Raw genomic sequence first — 25047 nt, 5'->3', positions numbered from 1 at the left:
AACCCTCGTTTTGATAAGATCAAGCGTTCAATCTCCAAGCAGTCAGCTGGAGTGAGACCAGATTCGGATGTTCGAACGGACCTTGAACAAGAAGGTCTCGTCTCAAAGGTAGCTTCCATGGTGGAGCCGATGACATATTCACCAGATCTGCATACCAAGTCCTGCGTGGCCACGCAGGAGCTATCAAGATCACCGACGCCCTCTCCTGATGGATCCTGGCTACCAGCCTGGGGATGAGAGGAAACGGCGGGAATACATAAGCTAGTTTGAAGGTCCAAGGTGCTACTAGTGCATCTACTAGAGTCGCCTTGGGATCCCTGGATCTGGACCCGTAGCAAGGAACCTTGAAGTTCTGACGAGAGGCCATCAGATCCATGTCTGGAATGCCCCACAGTTGAGTAATTTGGGCAAAGATTTCCGGATGGAGTTCCCACTCCCCCGGATGTAATGTCTGACGACTCAGAAAATCCGCTTCCCAATTTTCCACTCCTGGGATGTGGATTGCAGACAGGTGGCAGGAGTGAGTCTCCGCCCATTGAATGATTTTGGTCACTTCTTCCATCGCCAGGGAACTCCTTGTTCCCCCCTGATGGTTGATGTACGCAACAGTCGTCATGTTGTCTGATTGAAACCGTATGAACTTGGCCTTTGCTAGCTGAGGCCAAGCCTTGAGAGCATTGAATATCGCTCTCAGTTCCAGAATATTTATCGGTAGAAGAGATTCTTCCCGAGACCAAAGACCCTGAGCTTTCAGGGATCCCCAGACCGCGCCCCAGCCCATCAGACTGGCGTCGGTCGTGACAATGACCCACTCTGGTCTGCGGAAGGTCATCCCTTGTGACAGGTTGTCCAGGGACAGCCACCAACGGAGTGAGTCTCTGGTCCTCTGATTTACTTGCATCTTCGGAGACAAGTCTGTATAGTCCCCATTCCACTGACTGAGCATGCACAGTTGTAATGGTCTTAGATGAATGCGCGCAAAAGGAACTATGTCCATTGCCGCTACCATCAAACCTATTACTTCCATGCACTGCGCTATGGAAGGAAGAGGAACGGAATGAAGTGTTTGACAAGAGTTTAGAAGTTTTGTTTTTCTGGCCTCTGTCAGAAAAATCCTCATTTCTAAGGAGTCTATTATTGTTCCCAAGAAGGGAACCCTTGTCGACGGAGATAGAGAACTCTTTTCCACGTTCACTTTCCATCCGTGAGATCTGAGAAAGGCCAGGACTATGTCCGTGTGAGCCTTTGCTAGAGGAAGGGACGACGCTTGAATCAGAATGTCGTCCAAGTAAGGTACTACTGCAATGCCCCTTGGTCTTAGCACCGCTAGAAGGGACCCTAGTACCTTTGTGAAAATCCTTGGAGCAGTGGCTAATCCGAAAGGAAGCGCCACGAACTGGTAATGCTTGTCCAGGAATGCGAACCTTAGGAACCGATGATGTTCCTTGTGGATAGGAATATGTAGATACGCATCCTTTAAATCCACCGTGGTCATGAATTGACCTTCCTGGATGGAAGGAAGAATTGTTCGAATGGTTTCCATTTTGAACGATGGAACCTTGAGAAACTTGTTTAAGATCTTGAGATCTAAGATTGGTCTGAACGTTCCCTCTTTTTTGGGAACTATGAACAGATTGGAGTAGAACCCCATCCCTTGTTCTCCTAATGGCACAGGATGAATCACTCCCATTTTTAACAGGTCTTCTACACAATGTAAGAATGCCTGTCTTTTTATGTGGTCTGAAGACAATTGAGACCTGTGGAACCTCCCCCTTGGGGGAAGTCCCTTGAATTCCAGAAGATAACCTTGGGAGACTATTTCTAGTGCCCAAGGATCCAGAACATCTCTTGCCCAAGCCTGAGCGAAGAGAGAGAGTCTGCCCCCCACCAGATCCGGTCCCGGATCGGGGGCCAACATTTCATGCTGTCTTGGTAGCAGTGGCAGGTTTCTTGGCCTGCTTTCCCTTGTTCCAGCCTTGCATTGGTCTCCAGGCTGACTTGGCTTGAGAAGTATTACCCTCTTGCTTAGAGGACGTAGCACTTGGGGCTGGTCCGTTTCTACGAAAGGGACGAAAATTAGGTTTATTTTTGGCCTTGAAAGACCTATCCTGAGGAAGGGCGTGGCCCTTACCCCCAGTGATATCAGAGATAATCTCTTTCAAGTCAGGGCCAAACAGCGTTTTCCCCTTGAAAGGAATGTTAAGGAGTTTGTTCTTGGAAGACGCATCAGCTGACCAAGATTTCAACCAAAGCGCTCTGCGCGCCACAATAGCAAACCCAGAATTCTTTGCCGCTAACCTAGCCAATTGCAAAGTGGCGTCTAGGGTGAAAGAATTAGCCAATTTGAGAGCACGGATTCTGTCCATAATCTCCTCATAAGGAGGAGAATCACTATCGATCGCCTTTACTAGCTCATCGAACCAGAAACACGCGGCTGTAGTGACAGGGACAATGCATGAAATTGGTTGTAGAAGGTAACCTTGCTGAACAAACATCTTTTTAAGCAAACCTAATTTTTTATCCATAGGATCTTTGAAAGCACAACTATCTTCTATGGGTATAGTGGTGCGTTTGTTTAAAGTAGAAACCGCTCCCTCGACCTTGGGGACTGTCTGCCATAAGTCCTTTCTGGGGTCGACCATAGGAAACAATTTTTTAAATATGGGGGGAGGGACGAAAGGTATACCGGGCCTTTCCCATTCTTTATTTACAATGTCCGCCACCCGCTTGGGTATAGGAAAAGCTTCTGGGAGCCCCGGGACCTCTAGGAACTTGTCCATTTTACATAGTTTCTCTGGGATGATCAAATTCTCACAATCATCCAGAGTGGATAATACCTCCTTAAGCAGAGCGCGGAGATGTTCCAACTTAAATTTAAATGTAATCACATCGGGTTCAGCTTGTTGAGAAATTTTCCCTGAATCTGAAATTTCTCCCTCAGACAAAACCTCCCTGGCCCCCTCAGACTGGTGTAGGGGCATTTCAGAACCATTATCATCAGCGTCCTCATGCTCTTCAGTATCTAAAACAGAGCAGTCGCGCTTACGCTGATAAGTGGGCATTTTGGCTAAAATGTTTTTGATAGAATTATCCATTACAGCCGTTAATTGTTGCATAGTAAGGAGTATTGGCGCGCTAGATGTACTAGGGGCCTCCTGAGTGGGCAAGACTCGTGTAGACGAAGGAGGGAATGATGCAGTACCATGCTTACTCCCCTCACTTGAGGAATCATCTTGGGCATCATTTTCAGTGTCACATAAAACAGAATTTATGTTTACCTGATAAATTACTTTCTCCAACGGTGTGTCCGGTCCACGGCGTCATCCTTACTTGTGGGATATTCTCTTCCCCAACAGGAAATGGCAAAGAGCCCAGCAAAGCTGGTCACATGATCCCTCCTAGGCTCCGCCTACCCCAGTCATTCGACCGACGTTAAGGAGGAATATTTGCATAGGAGAAACCATATGGTACCGTGGTGACTGTAGTTAAAGAAAATAAATTATCAGACCTGATTAAAAAAACCAGGGCGGGCCGTGGACCGGACACACCGTTGGAGAAAGTAATTTATCAGGTAAACATAAATTCTGTTTTCTCCAACATAGGTGTGTCCGGTCCACGGCGTCATCCTTACTTGTGGGAACCAATACCAAAGCTTTAGGACACGGATGAAGGGAGGGAGCAAATCAGGTCACCTAAATGGAAGGCACCACGGCTTGCAAAACCTTTCTCCCAAAAATAGCCTCAGAAGAAGCAAAAGTATCAAACTTGTAAAATTTGGTAAAAGTGTGCAGTGAAGACCAAGTCGCTGCCCTACATATCTGATCAACAGAAGCCTCGTTCTTGAAGGCCCATGTGGAAGCCACAGCCCTCGTGGAATGAGCCGTGATTCTTTCGGGAGGCTGCCGTCCGGCAGTCTCGTAAGCCAATCTGATGATGCTTTTAATCCAAAAAGAGAGAGAGGTAGAAGTTGCTTTTTGACCTCTCCTTTTACCGGAATAAACAACAAACAAGGAAGATGTTTGTCTAAAATCCTTTGTAGCATCTAAATAGAATTTTAGAGCGCGAACAACATCCAGATTGTGCAACAAACGTTCCTTCTTTGACACTGGTTTCGGACACAGAGAAGGTACGATAATCTCCTGGTTAATGTTTTTGTTAGAAACAACTTTTGGAAGAAAACCAGGTTTAGTACGTAAAACCACCTTATCTGCATGGAACACCAGATAAGGAGGAGAACACTGCAGAGCAGATAATTCTGAAACTCTTCTAGCAGAAGAAATCGCAACTAAAAACAAAACTTTCCAAGATAATAACTTAATATCAACGGAATGTAGGGGTTCAAACGGAACCCCCTGAAGAACTGAAAGAACTAAGTTGAGACTCCAAGGAGGAGTCAAAGGTTTGTAAACAGGCTTAATTCTAACCAGAGCCTGAACAAAGGCTTGCACATCTGGCACAGCTGCCAGCTTTTTGTGAAGTAACACAGACAAGGCAGAAATCTGTCCCTTCAGGGAACTAGCCGATAATCCTTTTTCCAATCCTTCTTGAAGGAAGGATAGAATCTTAGGAATCTTAACCTTGTCCCAAGGGAATCCTTTAGATTCACACCAACAGATATATTTTTTCCAAATTTTGTGGTAAATTTTTCTAGTTACAGGCTTTCTGGCCTGAACAAGAGTATCGATAACAGAATCTGAGAACCCTCGTTTTGATAAGATCAAGCGTTCAATCTCCAAGCAGTCAGCTGGAGTGAAACCAGATTCGGATGTTCGAACGGACCCTGAACAAGAAGGTCTCGTCTCAAAGGTAGCTTCCAAGGTGGAGCCGATGACATATTCACCAGATCTGCATACCAAGTCCTGCGTGGCCACGCAGGAGCTATCAAGATCACCGACGCCCTCTCCTGATTGATCCTGGCTACCAGCCTGGGGATGAGAGGAAACGGCGGGAACACATAAGCTAGTTTGAAGGTCCAAGGTGCTACTAGTGCATCCACTAGAGCCGCCTTGGGATCCCTGGATCTGGACCCGTAGCAAGGAACTTTGAAGTTCTGACGAGAGGCCATCAGATCCATGTCTGGAATGCCCCACAGCTGAGTGACTTGGGCAAAGATTTCCGGATGGAGTTCCCACTCCCCCGGATGCAATGTCTGACGACTCAGAAAATCCGCTTCCCAATTTTCCACTCCTGGGATGTGGATAGCAGACAGGTGGCAGGAGTGAGACTCCGCCCATAGAATGATTTTGGTCACTTCTTCCATCGCTAGGGAACTCCTTGTTCCCCCCTGATGGTTGATGTACGCAACAGTTGTCATGTTGTCTGATTGAAACCGTATGAACTTGGCCCTCGCTAGCTGAGGCCAAGCCTTGAGAGCATTGAATATCGCTCTCAGTTCCAGAATATTTATCGGTAGAAGAGATTCTTCCCGAGACCAAAGACCCTGAGCTTTCAGGGATCCCCAAACCGCGCCCCAGCCCATCAGACTGGCGTCGGTCGTGACGATGACCCACTCCGGTCTGCGGAATGTCATCCCTTGTGACAGGTTGTCCAGGGACAGCCACCAACGGAGTGAGTCTCTGGTCCTCTGATTTACTTGTATCTTCGGAGACAAGTCTGTATAGTCCCCATTCCACTGACTGAGCATGCACAGTTGTAATGGTCTTAGATGAATGCGCGCAAAAGGAACTATGTCCATTGCCGCTACCATCAAACCGATCACTTCCATGCACTGCGCTATGGAAGGAAGAGGAACGGAATGAAGTATCCGACAAGAGTCTAGAAGTTTTGTTTTTCTGGCCTCTGTCAGAAAAATCCTCATTTCTAAGGAGTCTATTATTGTTCCCAAGAAGGGAACCCTTGTTGACGGAGATAGAGAACTCTTTTCCACGTTCACTTTCCATCCGTGAGATCTGAGAAAGGCCAGGACAATGTCCGTGTGAGCCTTTGCTTGAGGAAGGGACGACGCTTGAATCAGAATGTCGTCCAAGTAAGGTACTACAGCAATGCCCCTTGGTCTTAGCACAGCTAGAAGGGACCCTAGTACCTTTGTGAAAATCCTTGGAGCAGTGGCTAATCCGAAAGGAAGTGCCACGAACTGGTAATGCTTGTCCAGGAATGCGAACCTTAGGAACCGATGATGTTCCTTGTGGATAGGAATATGTAGATACGCATCCTTTAAATCCACTGTGGTCATGAATTGACCTTCCTGGATGGAAGGAAGAATAGTTCGAATGGTTTCCATCTTGAACGATGGAACCTTGAGAAACTTGTTTAAGATCTTGAGATCTAAGATTGGTCTGAACGTTCCCTCTTTTTTTGGGAACTATGAACAGATTGGAGTAGAACCCCATCCCTTGTTCTCTTAATGGAACAGGATGAATCACTCCCATTCTTAACAGGTCTTCTACACAATGTAAGAATGCCTGTCGTTTTATGTGGTCTGAAGACAACTGAGACCTGTGGAACCTCCCCCTTGGGGGAAGTCCCTTGAATTCCAGAAGATAACCTTGGGAGACTATTTCTAGCGCCCAAGGATCCAGAACATCTCTTGCCCAAGCCTGAGCGAAGAGAGAGAGTCTGCCCCCCACCAGATCCGGTCCCGGATCGGGGGCCAACATTTCATGCTGTCTTGGTAGCAGTGGCAGGTTTCTTGGCCTGCTTTCCCTTGTTCCAGCCTTGCATTGGTCTCCAAGCTGGCTTGGCTTGAGAAGTATTACCCTCTTGCTTAGAGGACGTAGCACCTTGGGCTGGTCCGTTTCTACGAAAGGGACGAAAATTAGGTTTATTTTTTTGCCTTGAAAGGCCGATCCTGAGGAAGGGCGTGGCCCTTACCCCCAGTGATATCAGAGATAATCTCTTTCAAGTCAGGGCCAAACAGCGTTTTCCCCTTGAAAGGAATGTTAAGTAGCTTGTTCTTGGAAGACGCATCAGCCGACCAAGATTTCAACCAAAGCGCTCTGCGCGCCACAATAGCAAACCCAGAATTCTTAGCCGCTAACCTAGCCAATTGCAAAGTGGCGTCTAGGGTGAAAGAATTAGCCAATTTGAGAGCATTGATTCTGTCCATAATCTCCTCATAAGGAGGAGAATCACTATCAACCGCCTTTATCAGCTCATCGAACCAGAAACATGCGGCTGTAGCGACAGGGACAATGCATGAAATTGGTTGTAGAAGGTAACCCTGCTGAACAAACATCTTTTTAAGCAAACCTAATTTTTTATCCATAGGATCTTTGAAAGCACAACTATCCTCTATGGGTATAGTGGTGCGTTTGTTTAAAGTGGAAACCGCTCCCTCGACCTTGGGGACTGTCTGCCATAAGTCCTTTCTGGGGTCGACCATAGTAAACAATTTTTTAAATATGGGGGGAGGGACAAAAGGAATACCGGGCCTTTCCCATTCTTTATTAACAATGTCCGCCACCCGCTTGGGTATAGGAAAAGCTTCTGGGAGCCCCGGCACCTCTAGGAACTTGTCCATTTTACATAGTTTCTCTGGGATGACCAACTTGTCACAATCATCCAGAGTGGATAATACCTCCTTAAGCAGAATGCGGAGATGTTCCAACTTAAATTTAAATGTAATCACATCAGGTTCAGCTTGTTGAGAAATGTTCCCTGAATCAGTAATTTCTCCCTCAGACAAAACCTCCCTGGCCCCATCAGACTGGGTTAGGGGCCCTTCAGAAATATTATTATCAGCGTCGTCATGCTCTTCAGTATCTAAAACAGAGCAGTCGCGCTTACGCTGATAAGTGTTCATTTTGGCTAAAATGTTTTTGACAGAATTATCCATTACAGCCGTTAATTGTTGCATAGTAAGGAGTATTGGCGCGCTAGATGTACTAGGGGCCTCCTGAGTGGGCAAGACTCGTGTAGACGAAGGAGGGAATGATGCAGTACCATGCTTACTCCCCTCACTTGAGGAATCATCTTGGGCATCATTGTCATTGTCACATAAATCACATTTATTTAAATGAATAGGAATTCTGGCTTCCCCACATTCAGAACACAGTCTATCTGGTAGTTCAGACATGTTAAACAGGCATAAACTTGATAACAAGGTACAAAAAACGTTTTAAAATAAAACCGTTACTGTCACTTTAAATTTTAAACTGAACACACTTTATTACTGCAATTGCGAAAAAACATGAAGGAATTGTTCAAAATTCACCAAATTTTCACCACAGTGTCTTAAAGCCTTAAAAGTATTGCACACCAAATTTGGAAGCTTTAACCCTTAAAATAACGGAACCGGAGCCGTTTTGAACTTTAACCCCTTTACAGTCCCTGGTAACTGCTTTGCTGAGACCCAACCAAGCCCAAAGGGGAATACGATACCAAATGACGCCTTCAGAAAGTCTTTTCTAAGTATCAGAGCTCCTCTCACATGCGACTGCATGCAATGCCTCTCAAAAACAAGTGCGCAACACCGGCGCGAAAATGAGGCTCTGCCTATGCTTTGGGAAAGCCCCTAAAGAATAAGGTGTCTAAAACAGTGCCTGCCGATATTATTATATCAAAATACCCAGATAAAATGATTCCTCAAGGCTAAATATGTATTTAATAATGAATCGATTTAGCCCAGAAAAAGTCTACAGTCTTAATAAGCCCTTGTGAAGCCCTTATTTACGATCGTAATAAACATGGCTTACCGGATCCCATAGGGAAAATGACAGCTTCCAGCATTACATCGTCTTGTTAGAATGTGTCATACCTCAAGCAGCAAGAGACTGCTCACTGTTCCCCCAACTGAAGTTAATTGCTCTCAACAGTCCTGTGTGGAACAGCCATGGATTTTAGTGACGGTTGCTAAAATCATTTTCCTCATACAAACAGAATTCTTCATCACTTTTCTGTTTCTGAGTAAATAGTACATACCAGCACTATTTCAAAATAACAAACTCTTGATTGAATAATAAAAACTACAGTTAAACACTAAAAAACTCTAAGCCATCTCCGTGGAGATGTTGCCTGTACAACGGCAAAGAGAATGACTGGGGTAGGCGGAGCCTAGGAGGGATCATGTGACCAGCTTTGCTGGGCTCTTTGCCATTTCCTGTTGGGGAAGAGAATATCCCACAAGTAAGGATGACGCCGTGGACCGGACACACCTATGTTGGAGAAATCACATTTATTTAAATGAGAAGGAACCTTGGCTTCCCCACATTCAGAACACAGTCTATCTGGTAGTTCAGACATGTTAAACAGGCATAAACTTGATAACAAAGTACAAAAAACGTTTTAAAATAAAACCGTTACTGTCACTTTAAATTTTAAACTGAACACACTTTATTACTGCAATTGCGAAAAAGTATGAAGGAATTGTTCAAAATTCACCAAAATTTCACCACAGTGTCTTAAAGCCTTAAAAGTATTGCACACCAAATTTGGAAGCTTTAACCCTTAAAATAACGTTTTTAACTTTAACCCCTTTACAGTCCCTGGTATCTGCTTTGCTGAGACCCAACCAAGCCCAAAGGGGAATACGATACCAAATGACGCCTTCAGAAAGTCTTTTCTATGTATCAGAGCTCCTCCTCACACATGCGACTGCATGTCATGCTTCTCAAAAACAAGTGCGCAATACCGGCGCGAAAATGAGGCTCTGCCTATGATTAGGGAAAGCCCCTAGAGAATAAGGTGTCTAAAACAGTGCCTGCCGATATAATTTTACAAAAATACCCAGATTAAATGATTCCTCAAGGCTAAATATGTGTAATATATGAATCGATTTAGCCCAGAAAATGTCTACAGTCTTAATAAGCCCTTGTGAAGCCCTTATTTACTGTCTGAATAAAAATGGCTTACCGGATCCCATAGGGAAAATGACAGCTTCCAGCATTACATCGTCTTGTTAGAATGTGTCATACCTCAAGCAGCAAAAGACTGCTCACTGTTCCCCCAACTGAAGTTAATTCCTCTCAACAGTCCTGTGTGGAACAGCCATGGATTTTAGTAACGGTTGCTAAAATCATTTTCCTCTTACAAACAGAAATCTTCATCTCTTTTCTGTTTCAGAGTAAATAGTACATACCAGCACTATTTTAAAATAAACTCTTGATTGAATAATAAAAACTACAGTTAAACACTAAAAAACTCTAAGCCATCTCCGTGGAGATGTTGCCTGTACAACGGCAAAGAGAATGACTGGGGTAGGCGGAGCCTAGGAGGGATCATGTGACCAGCATTGCTGGGCTCTTTGCCATTTCCTGTTGGGGAAGAGAATATCCCACAAGTAAGGATGACGCCGTGGACCGGACACACCTATGATGGAGAAAAGATTTACGTAATTGTTGTATAAGTAATGAGAATGACTTTTGGGCTATGGAATTACAGAGGCCAAACCAATAGTAGGAAGATCAGAGATCATAGTGATCAATTTGGAACCATGCACAAGGACATACACAAGAACTAAAAGAATGCTACAGTAACAGAATGGAACACTTACACAGGCTATGCATCATGGTCCTGAAGGCTACTATGTTCTTAAATCATCTAGACAGAATAGGACGAAGGGCAGAGGGGAACCACATACAATCCACCAGGTGACAATGCCACACAATGTAGTGACCAGTATAGCTAGGAACCATCTGAAAACAGGAGAAGGTGAACAAAATACAAATGGAAAATGGAGATTAGCGGGCCAAAGCTCACACAACTTTGATGGTGCCATGTGTACCAGCTGCTGGATGACATGCAACATCTAAAATTCATTAAATAGGTTCCAAAAATACAATGCATCATAAAGATAAAAGGCAACATATTTATATTAAAAAGAAAAAAAAAGAGAAAGAAAAAGATAACACTCAGAACATGCAATACAAAACAAAATCCCATATAAAAAATAAAAAAAGCAAACACAAAAAACACATCATGCATTTACATCAAGAAACAAGCATAAAGAACAGATAATGGCTCAGTGAGCCATCTTGCTTCACAAATAAGTCTATTCCAATAGGTCCAGAAAATTGTGGCAAGTTTTTTCTTCTTTCAGGTTTTCAATTTTAAAAACCATTAAAGGGATATAAAAATGTGGGGGAAAAATGATCTAATATGTTAGTGTTTTATTATTGCACGCATATAACTGTTTTTACCCTATCAAAAATAATTTAAACAAACTTAGCTCCAGAGAAGCAATGCACCACTGTGAGCTAGCTGAACACATCTGGTAAGCCAACGATGAGACATGTGTAATAGGCACCAATTACCATCTAGATCCCAGTTGTGCATTGCTGCTCCTAAACCTACCTAGATATGCTTTTCAACAAAACAGATACTAAAAGAATGAAGTACATTTGATAATAGAAGTACATTGAAAAGTCTTTTAAAATTACGTGCTCTCTCTCTATATACAGGAAAAGTATGAATTTTTAATTTTGTAGTGTGGACCTGGCACCAGACCAACTGAATTGCAGTCCTTTAGAAAATAGTCACACAAGTTTTTCTTTCATGCTTTCTTGATTTTATCCAACAGGCTTATGTTCCTGAAAACATAAAATTATGCTTACCAGATAATTTCCTTTCCTTCTGTATGAGGAGAGTCCACCGTTTAATTCCTTACTTGTGGGAAATACAGAACCTGGCCACCAGGAGGCGGCAAAGACACCCCAGTCAAAGGCTTAAATACCTCCCCCACTTCCCTCATCCCCCAGTCATTCTGCCAAGGGAACAAGGAATAGTGGGAGAAAAAACAAGGTATAAATGGTGCCAGAAGAACAAAACAAAATTTAGGCCCGCCCATCGGAGAATACGGACGGGGGCCGTGGACTCTCCTCATACAGAAGGAAAGGAAATTATCTGGTAAGCATAATTTATGTTTTCCTTCTTAATATGAGGAGAGTCCATGGCTTCATTCCTTCTTGTGGGAAATATATACCCAAGCTCCAGAGGACACAATGAACGGGAAGGCAAAAAAGGAGGCGGACCCTATTCTGAGGGCACCACAAACTTCAAAACCTCTCCCCCAAAAGCTGCTTCTGCCGAAGCAAAAACGTCAAACTTGTAAAATTTAGAAAAAGGTATGTAATGTAAGGAGGACCAGGTAGCCGCCCTACAAATCTGATCCATAGAGGCATCATTCTTGAAGGCCAAAGAGGAAGCCACTGCTCTAATTGAATGAGCCTTAATCCTCTGAGGAGGCTTATGTCCCGCTGTTCGAATAATGCACCTCAACCAAAAAGAGAAGTGGATGAGGCCTTCTGCCCCCTACGCTTCCCAGAATAGACAGCAAAGAAGAAGTCTGCAAGGCCCAAACCACAGCCAAATTATGAAGTAACCGTTCCTTCGAAGGAGGATTACGACACAAGGAAGGAACCACAATCTCCTAATTGATGTTGCGATCTGAAACGACCTTAGGAAGAAAACCTAACCCAGTACAAAGTACAGCCTTATCAGCATGAAATACTAGGTAAGGAGGCTCACATTGCAAGGCAGCTATTTCAGAGAGTCTGCGCCAAAGCAATAGCCAGTAGAAAAAGAACCTTCCAAGACAGTAATATGCCAACTACATGCATAGGCTCAAAACGGAGCCTTCTGCAAAACTTTAAGAACAAGATTTAAACTCCAAGGAGGAGCGCTAGATCTAAACACAGGCCTGATTCTAGCCAGAGCCTGAACAAAAGCCTGAACATCTGGAAGCTCAGAGAGCCTCTTGAGCAGTAAAATAGATAGGGCCAAAATCTGTCCCTTAAGGGAGCTAGCAGAAAGGACCATCCCGGAGACCCTGACCTTATGCCAAGGGAATCCACGCTCTTCACACCAGATTAAGTAGGTCCTCCAACACCTTATGATAGATGCGACGAATAACTGGCTTACGAGCTTGAATGAGAGCATCAATAACACTCTCAGAGAAACCTCTCTTGCCTAGGACTAAGCGTTCAATCTCCACGCAGTCAGCTTCAGAGAAACTAGATTTTGATGAACAGAAGGACCTTGTTCCAGCAGATCCCTGCGACAAGGTAACTTCTATGGAGGAGATGACGACATCCCCACTACATCCGCGAACCACATCCTTCGCAGCCAGGATGGAGTAAACAGTATCACTGATGCCTGCTCCTGCTTGATGCGGGCCACTACTCGGGGAAGGAGAGGTAATGTCGGAAAAAGGTATATTAGACTGAACCTCCAAGGCACCACTAATGCATCTATTAGCCCCGCCTTAGGGTCCCTGGATCTCGACCCATACCTGGGTAGCTTTGTATTGAGACGGGACGACATGAGATCTATCTTCGGAGTCCCCTACCTGCTGCATATCTCCGCAAACACCTCGGGATGGAGAGACCATACCCCTGGATGAAAGGATCATCTGCTGAGAAAATCAGCTTCCCAGTTGACCATACCCGGAATGTGGATTGCTGACAGCGAACAGTTGTGGGCCTCCACCAACTGCAGAATCAGAGATAGCTCCCTCATTGCTAGGGAGCTCCTCGTTCCTCCCTGGTGGTTGATGTAAGCCACTGAGGTGGTATTGTCTGATTGGAATCTGATAAACAGGGACGAACCCAGACGGGGCCAAGCCTTTAGAGCATTGAAGATTGCTCAAAGTTCCAGAATGTTGATCGGAAGAGAGCTCTCCTCCCGAGACCAAAGGCCCTGAGCCTTCTTGGCTCCCCAAACTTCTCCCCATCCTGAGAGACCTGCATCTGTAGTCACAATCTCCCAGGATGGTCTTAAAAAGAATGTCCTTCGGAACAGGTGATCTGGACAGAGCCACCAAGAGAGCGATTCTCTCGACCGGTTGTCCAGAGAGATCTGTTGAGACGGATCTGAATGATTGCCGTTCCGCTGTCTCAGCATGCACAGCTGTAACGGTCTGAAACGGAACCTGGCAAAGGGAATTATGTCCATGCTGGACACCATGAGACCAATCACCTCCATACACTGCGCCACAGAGGGCCTTGAGGAGGTCTGGAGTGAAAGACATGCCAAAGTCAGCTTGCAGCATCTCTGGTCTGAAAGAAATATCATCATGACTAGTGAGTATTATAGTGCCCAGGAATTCTAACCTGGTGCTTGGAATAAGAGAACTCTTTTCTAAGTTTATTTTCCATCCATGGGATCAAGGAAGAGAGAGAGAAGAGATTCCAAAATGTTCTTCCGCTAGATGAAAGGATGGTCCTTATACCAGAATATCGTCCAAGTAAGATGCTACAGCAATGCCCTGGGTTCAGGCCACGGCTAAGAGAGCCCCCAGAACCTTTCTGAAAATCCTTGGCGCAGTAGCTAGGCCAAACGGAAGAGCAATAAACTGGAAGTGCTGGTCCAGGAAGGCAAACCTTAGGAACTGAACATGTTCCCTGTGGATTTAGACATGAAGGTAAGCATCCTTCAGATTTATAGTGGTCATGAACTGTCCCTTTTGAACTAGGGGAAAGAGAGACCACATCATCTCCATCTTGAACAAGGGGACGTTCAGAAACCTGTTTAAGCACTTTAGGTTCAGAATCGGATGGAAAGTTCCCTCCCTTCTTTAGGACCACGAAAAGGTTTGAGTAGTATCCAAAGCCTCGTTCCTCTATGGGAACCGGGACAATGACTCCCAAGGAGTACAGATCCCGAACGCCCCCCAGAAAGGCATCCCTCTTTTCTGGTTTTGATGACAGATTTGAGAGAAGGAATCTGCCCTTGGGTGGAAGAGACGAACCCAATTCTGTAACCCTGAGCAATGACCTCCAGGACCCAAGGATCCTGCACATCCCTGAACCAAGCTTCTGAAAAGAGCGAATGTCTGCCCCCTACCTGATCCATAGATGGACCGGGGGCGACCCCTTCATGCTGATTTAGTCTCAGTGGGCTTCTTGCTCTGCTTGGACTTATTCCAGGAAGGAACCGGCTTCCAAGTCTTAGGTTGCTCGGTCTTAGCGGAGAGTTGCTGGAGCTGGGATTTATCAGAGAAAGGAACGAAAATGATTAGATTGTCCCTTAGATCTGTTCTTTTTATCTTGCGGTAGGAAGACACCCTTGCCCCCTGTAACCGTGGAAATAATTGAGTCCAGGCCTGGACCAAACAAAATCTCCTACCCTTGAATGGAAGGGAAAGGAGTCTAGATTTGGAAGTCAAGTCTGCAGACCAGGACTTCAGCCACAGAGCCCGGCAGGCCTGAACAGTAAACCCAGCAGTTTTAGCATTTAAACAAATAAACACAAATAAAAGAATTAGCAACCCTTAAAGCCTTAATTTTATCAAAGAAACCCTCCACCTCGATCAATTGCGAGAAAGGAGTTGCATCTGGTTGAAATAAATATCCAGAATGTTGAAACATATTTCTTAAGAGTTTTCCATCTTTTTATCCATGGGCTCTTTGAACGATGAGCTATCCTCCAGTGGGATAGTAGTGCGTTTTGCAAGTGTGGAGACAGCGCCATCCACCTTAGGGATGGAACCCCACAACTCCAATTGAGAGTCCGGGACCAGTTACTTAAAAGCAGACAAAGGGAGAACCAACCCTCTCACATCAGTTCAAATAATGCTTGCCATCTTTACAGGAACAGGGAAAGTGATGAACAACCCTGTCTTCGTAAACCCTAACCAGTTTTGGAATTAAAGGTTCTTCGGGCAGTTTGGTTCACACTCTGAAGTATCAGAAAGAACTTCATCAGATAACTGTCTATCAGCTACAGCTACAGCCAATAAACCAGATAATGACCCCTGGGAAGGATAGCAATACTTGACCTTTAGTTTGCGCTTAGCAGGGCGACGTAAAGCACTAATGGCCGCAGACACCGCTGTTTGTAACTGCGCAGTAAAGTCTGGAGGCAAAAGGCCTCCCCCAGATGGAGGATCAGGCGCGCTATGGGTAACTGCATGCGTATTAGGAGATGAAAGCAGGGTGCGCAACTCACGGGACGGGGACCCCTCAGAGGTGGAAGGCTCAGTGGTATCAAACATGTTAACCTTTTTTGACATAATCACTTTTTCTAGGCATGTGGAACATAATTGAGAGGGCGGGTATACCTCGGCCTCCTCACAATATAAACAGGCATTATTCTTAGGTATAGAGGGAGTGCCCATCAAGAGTCCTCCATAGCTTTAGGCTATGTCCTAATATAACAATAACGAACGTTATATAAAATATAAAAACGGCACCTTTATACCCCCAATGACTGGGGCACTCACCACCTCCTTTGACCCAGGCACACAGAGTAAACTGCTTCTCTCCGATAACCAGCACGGTCAGAGAATAGGAAGTGAAACTACAACCACACCCGGTCACATGGAGCGCAACCTAGGACCGCCTCCGCTACAGAAAAGCATGCCAACCTTGGAAAGCTGCGCAGCTCTAAAGTAAAAGTAACCTGTATGTTACAACCTCAGCCTATGAGCCTCAAAAACATCTCACACAACGCAGTACAAATCAAATAAAAATGTATGAGATTAATCCCCACTGTTCAATAACCCCCCCTCAGAAGATATTAACCCTTGATAGCATACAGATAAAAAGGAGCCACACCATAATTGTAAAAAATTAAACGATCTTACCGGAATCTATGCAGTGGAACAGAAACACAGCCTCTCAAGTGTGACTGTCTTGTAGCATCGCTCCTGACATGGACATGAGTGATGAAAGCAGGCAGTGAAACTCGTCAACACTGATTGCTTAGAAGCTGTTAATACGAGTCTGGATGGATTCTCAGAAAGACTCTCCCTGCATCTCCAGACCCTAACTTTCGTCAATGCTCTCACTGAGAGGCTGACAAGACTACTTAAAACTCCAGTCCCATTTCAAAGGGTAGATACCCTTCATAAGGAACTACTCCGTATCTTCTGACACTTCTCTGCCAACCTCCTGTGATGAAAGGCAAAGAATGATTGGGATATGAGGGAAGTGGGAGAGGTATTTAAGCCTTTGGCTGGGGTGTCTCTGCCTCCTCCTGGTGACCAGGTTCTGTATTTCCCACAAGTAAGGAATGAAGCCGTGGATTCTCCTCATATTAAGAAGGAAATCCTATTTTGGCCATTTTCACACATCATTGCTATTTTCATATTTTTTTTTTTTTACACTTTAACAAAACAAACATGATTGTTGTACAATTTAATATTATATATTAAATTAGAAATGTTAACAGTTACACAATTGCAATCATAAATGACTATTCTAAATAAATAAATATATATATATTTGGTTTGATTTCCTGTTATTGGTTGACTGCAAAAACATGTACTCAAAACATGTTGGGCACCATCATATTTGACTAATTAGTTGCCATGCTTTTCATTTTGCATTGGCTACATATGTTTGTTTTCATTATAGGGCCAAAGAGCCATCTGTGAAAATTCAAAATGTTTTAGTTTTTGGGTGTTTTACACCAATATAATATAGAGAGGGCGCCCACGGGCTAAAGATATCAACACTTTCTAAATTACAAAATATTTATCAAAAATATATGGAGTGAAAGCATAAAATGAGGGATGTCTCCCTTAAAAATATAAGATAACCTATTGATAGGTTTGCAAGAAAACAAAAACAAAAAAAAAAACGGTAATCCTCACTTCATGTTATTAATTTAGTATTTCTTATAGTGCAACCTAGAAATGGAATTTAGAAATAGGCATAAAGAGAGAGTAGATTGTACAAATAAGTGCAATCTAAAAGTCTAGGACATACAACACCTATAAGGTAAAATCATATTGATAGGTTTAATATAAGGTGTGAATCAGTGCAATCTTATTGCTTAAAGAAACAGAATTTATGTTTACCTGATAAATTACTTTCTCCAACGGTGTGTCCGGTCCACGGCGTCATCCTTACTTGTGGGATATTCTCCTCCCCAACAGGAAATGGCAAAGAGCCCAGCAAAGCTGGTCACATGATCCCTCCTAGGCTCCGCCTTCCCCAGTCATTCGACCGACGTAAAGGAGGAATATTTGCATAGGAGAAATCATATGATACCGTGGTGACTGTAGTTAAAGAAAATAAATTATCAGACCTGATTAAAAAACCAGGGCGGGCCGTGGACCGGACACACCGTTGGAGAAAGTAATTTATCAGGTAAACATAAATTCTGTTTTCTCCAACATAGGTGTGTCCGGTCCACGGCGTCATCCTTACTTGTGGGAACCAATACCAAAGCTTTAGGACACGGATGAAGGGAGGGAGCAAATCAGGTCACCTAGATGGAAGGCACCACGGCTTGCAAAACCTTTCTCCCAAAAATAGCCTCAGAAGAAGCAAAAGTATCAAATTTGTAAAATTTAGTAAAAGTGTGCAGTGAAGACCAAGTCGCTGCCTTACATATCTGATCAACAGAAGCCTCGTTCTTGAAGGCCCATGTGGAAGCCACAGCCCTAGTGGAATGAGCTGTGATTCTTTCAGGAGGCTGCCGTCCGGCAGTCTCGTAAGCCAATCTGATGATGCTTTTAATCCAAAAAGAGAGAGAGGTAGAAGTTGCTTTTTGACCTCTCCTTTTACCAGAATAAACAACAAACAAAGAAGATGTTTGTCTAAAATCCTTTGTAGCATCTAAATAGAATTTTAGAGCACGAACTACATCCAAATTGTGCAACAAACGTTCCTTCTTTGAAACTGGATTCGGACACAAAGAAGGCACGACTATCTCCTGGTTAATGTTTTTGTTAGAAACAACTTTCGGAAGAAAACCAGGTTTAGTACGCAGAACTACCTTATCTGCATGGAACACCAGATAAGGAGGAGAACACTGCAGAGCAGATAATTCTGAAACTCATCTAGCAGAAGAAATTGCAACCAAAAACAAAACTTTCCAAGATAATAACTTAATATCAACGGAATGTAAGGGTTCAAACGGAACCCCCTGAAGAACTGAAAGAACTAAATTGAGACTCCAAGGAGGAGTCAAAGGTTTGTAAACAGGCTTGATTCTAACCAGAGCCTGAACAAAGGCTTGAACATCTGGCACAGCTGCCAGCCTTTTGTGAAGTAACACAGACAAGGCAGAAATCTGTCCTTTCAAAGAACTTGCAGATAATCCTTTCTCCAAACCTTCTTGAAGAAAGGATAGAATCTTAGGAATTTTTATCTTGTCCCAAGGGAATCCTTTAGATTCACACCAATAGATATATTTTTTCCATATTTTGTGGTAGATTTTTCTAGTTACAGGCTTTCTGGCCTGAACAAGAGTATCAATGACAGAATCTGAGAACCCTCGCTTAGATAAGATCAAGCGTTCAATCTCCAAGCAGTCAGTTGGAGTGAGACCAGATTCGGATGTTCGAACGGACCTTGAACAAGAAAGGTCTCGTCTCAAAGGTAGCTTCCATGGTGGAGCCGATGACATATTCACCAGGTCTGCATACCAAGTCCTGCGTGGCCACGCAGGAGCTATCAAGATTACCGATGCCCTCTCCTGATTGATCCTGGCTACCAGCCTGGGGATGAGAGGAAACGGCGGGAATACATAAGCTAGTTTGAAGGTCCAAGGTGCTACTAGTGCATCTACTAGAGTCGCCTTGGGATCCCTGGATCTGGACCCGTAGCAAGGAACCTTGAAGTTCTGACGAGAGGCCATCAGATCCATGTCTGGAATGCCCCACAATTGAGTGATTTGGGCAAAGATTTCCGGATGGAGTTCCCACTCCCCCGGATGAAATGTCTGACGACTCAGAAAATCCGCTTCCCAGTTTTCCACTCCTGGAATGTGGCTTGCAGACAAGTGGCAGGAGTGAGTCTCCGCCCATTGAATGATTTTGGTCACTTCTTCCATCGCCAGGGAACTCCTTGTTCCCCCCTGATGGTTGATGTACGCAACAGTCGTCATGTTGTCTGATTGAAACCATATGAACTTGGTCTTTGCTAGCTGAGGCCAAGCCTTGAGAGCATTGAATATCGCTCTCAGTTCCAGAATATTTATCGGGAGAATAGATTCTTCCCGAGACCAAAGACCCTGCGCTTTCAGGGGTCCCCAGACCGCGCCCCAGCCCACCAGACTGGCGTCGGTCGTGACAATGACCCACTCTGGTCTGCGGAAGCTCATCCCCTGTGACAGGTTGTCCAGGGACAGCCACCAACTGAGTGAATCTCTGGTCCTCTGATCTACTTGTATCGTCGGAGACAAGTCTGTATAGTCCCCATTCCACTGACTGAGCATGCACAGTTGTAATGGTCTTAGATGAATTCGCGCAAAAGGAACTATGTCCATTGCCGCTACCATCAAACCTATTACTTCCATGCACTGCGCTATGGAAGGAAGAGGAACAGAATGAAGTATTTGACAAGAGCTTAGAAGTTTTGATTTTCTGGCCTCTGTCAGAAAAATCCTCATTTCTAAGGAGTCTATTATTGTTCCCAAGAAGGGAACCCTTGTTGACGGAGATAGAGAACTTTTTTTCTACGTTCACTTTCCACCCGTGAGATCTGAGAAAGGCCAGGACAATGTCCGTGTGAGCCTTTGCTTGTGGAAGGGACGACGCTTGAATCAGAATGTCGTCCAAGTAAGGTACTACTGCAATGCCCCTTGGTCTTAGCACCGCTAGAAGGGACCCTAGTACCTTTGTGAAAATTCTTGGAGCAGTGGCTAATCCGAACGGAAGTGCCACAAACTGGTAATGCTTGTCCAGGAATGCGAACCTTAGGAACCGATGATGTTCCTTGTGGATAGGAATATGTAGATACGCATCCTTTAAATCCACCGTGGTCATGAATTGACCTTCCTGGATGGAAGGAAGAATTGTTCGAATGGTTTCCATTTTGAACGATGGAACCTTGAGAAATTTGTTTAGGATCTTGAGATCTAAGATTGGTCTGAATGTTCCCTCTTTTTTGGGAACTACGAACAGATTGGAGTAGAACCCCATCCCTTGTTCTCCTAATGGAACAGGATGAATCACTCCCATTTTTAACAGGTCTTCTACACAACGTAAGAATGCCTGTTTTTTTATGTGGTCTGAAGACAATTGAGACCTGTGGAACCTCCCCCTTGGGGGAAGCCCCTTGAATTCCAGAAGATAACCTTGAGAGACTATTTCTAGTGCCCAAGGATCCAGAACATCCCTTGCCCAAGCCTGAGCGAAGAGAGAGAGTCTGCCCCCCACCAGATCCGGTCCCGGATCGGGGGCCAACATCTCATGCTGTCTTGGTAGCAGTGGCAGGTTTCTTGGCCTGCTTTCCTTTGTTCCAGCCTTGCATTGGCCTCCAGGCTGGCTTGGCTTGAGAAGTATTACCCTCTTGCTTAGAGGACGTAGCACTTGGGGCTGGTCCGTTTCTGCGAAAGGGACGAAAATTAGGTTTATTTTTGGCCTTGAAAGACCTATCCTGAGGAAGGGCGTGGCCCTTGACCCCAGTGATATCAGAAATAATCTCTTTCAAGTCAGGGCCAAACAGCGTTTTCCCCTTGAAAGGAATGTTAAGCAATTTGTTCTTGGAAGACGCATCCGCTGACCAAGATTTTAGCCAAAGCGCTCTGCGCGCCACAATAGCAAAACCAGAATTTTTCGCCGCTAACCTAGCCAATTGCAAAGTGGCGTCTAGGGTGAAAGAATTAGCCAATTTGAGAGCATGAATTCTGTCCATAATCTCCTCATAAGAAGAATTATTATTGAGCGCCTTTTCTAGTTCATCGAACCAGAAACACGCTGCTGTAGTGACAGGAACAATGCATGAAATTGGTTGTAGAAGGTAACCTTGCTGAACAAATATCTTTTTAAGCAAACCCTCTAATTTTTTATCCATAGGATCTTTGAAAGCACAACTATCTTCTATGGGTATAGTGGTGCGTTTGTTTAGAGTAGAAACCGCCCCCTCGACCTTGGGGACTGTCTGCCATAAGTCCTTTCTGGGGTCGACCATAGGAAACAATTTCTTAAATATGGGGGGAGGGACGAAAGGTATACCGGGCCTTTCCCATTCTTTATTTACAATGTCCGCCACCCGCTTGGGTATAGGAAAAGCTTCGGGGGGCCCCGGGACCTCTAGGAACTTGTCCATTTTACATAATTTCTCTGGAATGACCAAATTCTCACAATCATCCAGAGTAGATAACACCTCCTTAAGCAGAGCGCGGAGATGTTCCAATTTAAATTTAAATGTAATCACATCAGGTTCAGCTTGTTGAGAAATTTTCCCTGAATCTGAAATTTCTCCCTCAGACAAAACCTCCCTGGCCCCCTCAGACTGGTGTAGGGGCACTTCAGAACCAATATCATCAGCGTCCTCATGCTCTTCAGTATTTTCTAAAACAGAGCAGTCGCGCTTTCGCTGATAAGTGGGCATTTTGGCTAAAATGTTTTTGATAGAATTATCCATTACAGCCGTTAATTGTTGCATAGTAAGGAGTATTGGCGCACTAGATGTACTAGGGGCCTCCTGTGTGGGCAAGACTGGTGTAGACGAAGGAGGGGATGATGCAGTACCATGCTTACTCCCCTCACTTGAGGAATCATCTTGGGCATCATTTTCTCTAAATTTTGTGTCACATAAATCACATCTATTTAAATGAGAAGGAACCTTGGCTTCCCCACATACAGAACACAGTCTATCTGGTAGTTCAGACATGTTAAACAGGCATAAACTTGATAAAGTACAAAAAACGTTTTAAAATAAAACCGTTACTGTCACTTTAAATTTTAAACTGAACACACTTTATTACTGCAAATGTGAAAAAGTATGAAGGAATTGTTCAAAATTCACCAAAATTTCACCACAGTGTCTTAAAGCCTTAAAAGTATTGCACACCAAATTTGGAAACTTTAACCCTTAAAATAATGGAACCGGAGCCGTTTTTATAATTAACCCCTTTACAGTCCCTGGTATCTGCTTTGCTGAGACCCAACCAAGCCCAAAGGGGAATACGATACCAAATGACGCCTTCAGAAAGTCTTTTCTATGTATCAGAGCTCCTCACACATGCATCTGCATGTCATGCTTCCCAAAAACAAGTGCGCAATAGAGGCGCGAAAATGAGACTCTGCCTATGATTAGGGAAAGCCCCTAGAGAATAAGGTGTCCAATACAGTGCCTGCCGGTTATTTTACATAGTTCCCAAGATTAAAATAATTCCTCAAGGCTATGGAGTATAAAATATGCTTATATATAAATCGTTTTAGCCCAGAAAATGTCTACAGTCTTAAAAGCCCTTGTGAAGCCCTTTTTTTCTTTATGTAATAAAAATGGCTTACCGGATCCCATAGGGAAAATGACAGCTTCCAGCATTACATCGTCTTGTTAGAAATGTGTCATACCTCAAGCAGCAAAAGTCTGCTCACTGTTTCCCCCAACTGAAGTTAATTCCTCTCAACAGTCCTGTGTGGAAACAGCCATCGATTTTAGTAACGGTTGCTAAAATCATTTTCCTCTTACAAACAGAAATCTTCATCTCTTTTCTGTTTCAGAGTAAATAGTACATACCAGCACTATTTTAAAATAACAAACTCTTGATTGAATAATAAAAACTACAGTTAAACACCAAAAAACTCTAAGCCATCTCCGTGGAGATGTTGCCTGTACAACGGCAAAGAGAATGACTGGGGAAGGCGGAGCCTAGGAGGGATCATGTGACCAGCTTTGCTGGGCTCTTTGCCATTTCCTGTTGGGGAGGAGAATATCCCACAAGTAAGGATGACGCCGTGGACCGGACACACCTATGTTGGAGAAATATATATGTTACCATCTAGCAATCCATCAGTGTAACAATGTCCATAAACTATATGTTTGACACTTATAAGGTTGCTGGTTACAGTGTCTCTATTATATCATTGTGCCAAAGTCTTGTCAATGAGTTTACCAGAGTGCAGATATTTCAGATTGATCATATATTTAAATGGATGGATTTAACACGTGTCAACAGTTTCTCCTAATGGATTGAAATGCCTCAGAAAATGAATCCAGAAAACACACAATTGTAATACAAAGCTTTCAAATGGCAAACTTATAGATTGGTTAGTGGCCCAAAGATGGCCAATAAAAAGGCCGTATAAGTCCAAATGTAATGCAAATAAAATGGGTGATACTTTTTAAAGGTTTCAAAAATACCCCCCCCCCCCAAAAAAAAATAATAATAATGTAATTTTCTGACCTAAGATATGTACACTAACCAGGCATAGAAATGATGGCACATTATTTAATTTATTGCTTTATCTGTTTAATACATCATATGAGGGGAGTGACCTCTGGGAACCATATCCCTATAACAACATTGCGAGGATTCCCTCAAGCTCATGCAGATTAGACCGTTTTACCGTTTCTCAGATGCAAATTACAAGAAAGGCAGACAAAATGCTTAGATCAAAATGTTATGATCAATTTAAGGGCACTTTAAAATTTGGTTGCAAAAAAGAAGTCTTACCCCCGTGAGGTGCATCACTACGCAACAATAGAGCAGTGGGGTCTCTGCTTATAAGCCAGTTAGCAACCAGCCCAGTTGTACCAAAACTTGATGTTCTTATCAGCTTCAAGCTAAAATGCAAACAACTTTTTAATTCAAAAAAAGTTTATTCCGGTTTTACTGTGGATGATAGGAAATTTTAGAGCTTTCTGTTCCTATAATTTTTAATTCAATATCTCTTAAGCTTTGTTTCACCCTTAAATGCATGCAAGTCTCACACACGGAAAATACACGACTTAAAAAATGATAGATAAGAGAGAAACAAAAAGAGAGAGAGGAGAGAGAGGTGTATATGTATAAATAAATGTAAAAAACTACACTAGAGTATTTACTGGGGCTAGTCAGCATGATCATTGTTTACAAAAAAATAAAAAAAATGAATAATGAAATGAAGTCACTTTCAAAACACGCAAACATGAAATGAAAAACACAGTGAAAAGCAGCAGCTACAACACAAGTTGGAAGAATTTAGTTAAAATAGGGATTGGCAAAAAAAATATATTTACATTACTGTGGTGATCAACAGTTTAAGCAGGGCCTTAAATACAAGAAAACAACTAACTCGCAGTAGTACATTTTACATAGTTAGATTTAACACAACATTAAAAGAGAAAACAATGACATATACAACATTATATTCACAGTTACACTTGCAGGAGAGATTAATGCGTGCCAAGTACGATTCTCTGACACTTTTTTTTTTACATAGGAACACGTGTGTGTATGTGTATGTATATGTATATGTGTATCTAT

The 25047-nt window shown here is 43.6% G+C and overlaps 1 protein-coding gene across 7 annotated transcripts in view; it reads right to left on the bottom strand.

Annotated features, from left to right (window-relative positions):
- Window positions 1-25047, bottom strand: part of CDC14B (cell division cycle 14B) — a 389498-nt gene that overhangs the window by 60400 nt on the left and 304051 nt on the right. Inside the window, exon 13 of one of the 7 annotated variants that reach the window (XM_053702410.1) lies at window positions 10451-10592. The exons of the other annotated variants lie outside the window; for them this stretch is intronic. Within the exon in view, the coding sequence (XP_053558385.1) occupies window positions 10481-10592 (112 nt within the window). The 3' untranslated portion in view covers window positions 10451-10480. The remainder of the gene's footprint in view (window positions 1-10450; window positions 10593-25047) is intronic. 7 annotated transcript variants of the gene reach the window in all.

Source organism: Bombina bombina, chromosome 2 (assembly GCF_027579735.1).
Source record: "Bombina bombina isolate aBomBom1 chromosome 2, aBomBom1.pri, whole genome shotgun sequence".
Lineage (NCBI taxonomy): Eukaryota > Metazoa > Chordata > Amphibia > Anura > Bombinatoridae > Bombina > Bombina bombina.
The sequence above is the reverse complement of the archived record's forward strand: the minus strand, read 5'-3'. Positions and strand labels throughout refer to the sequence as shown.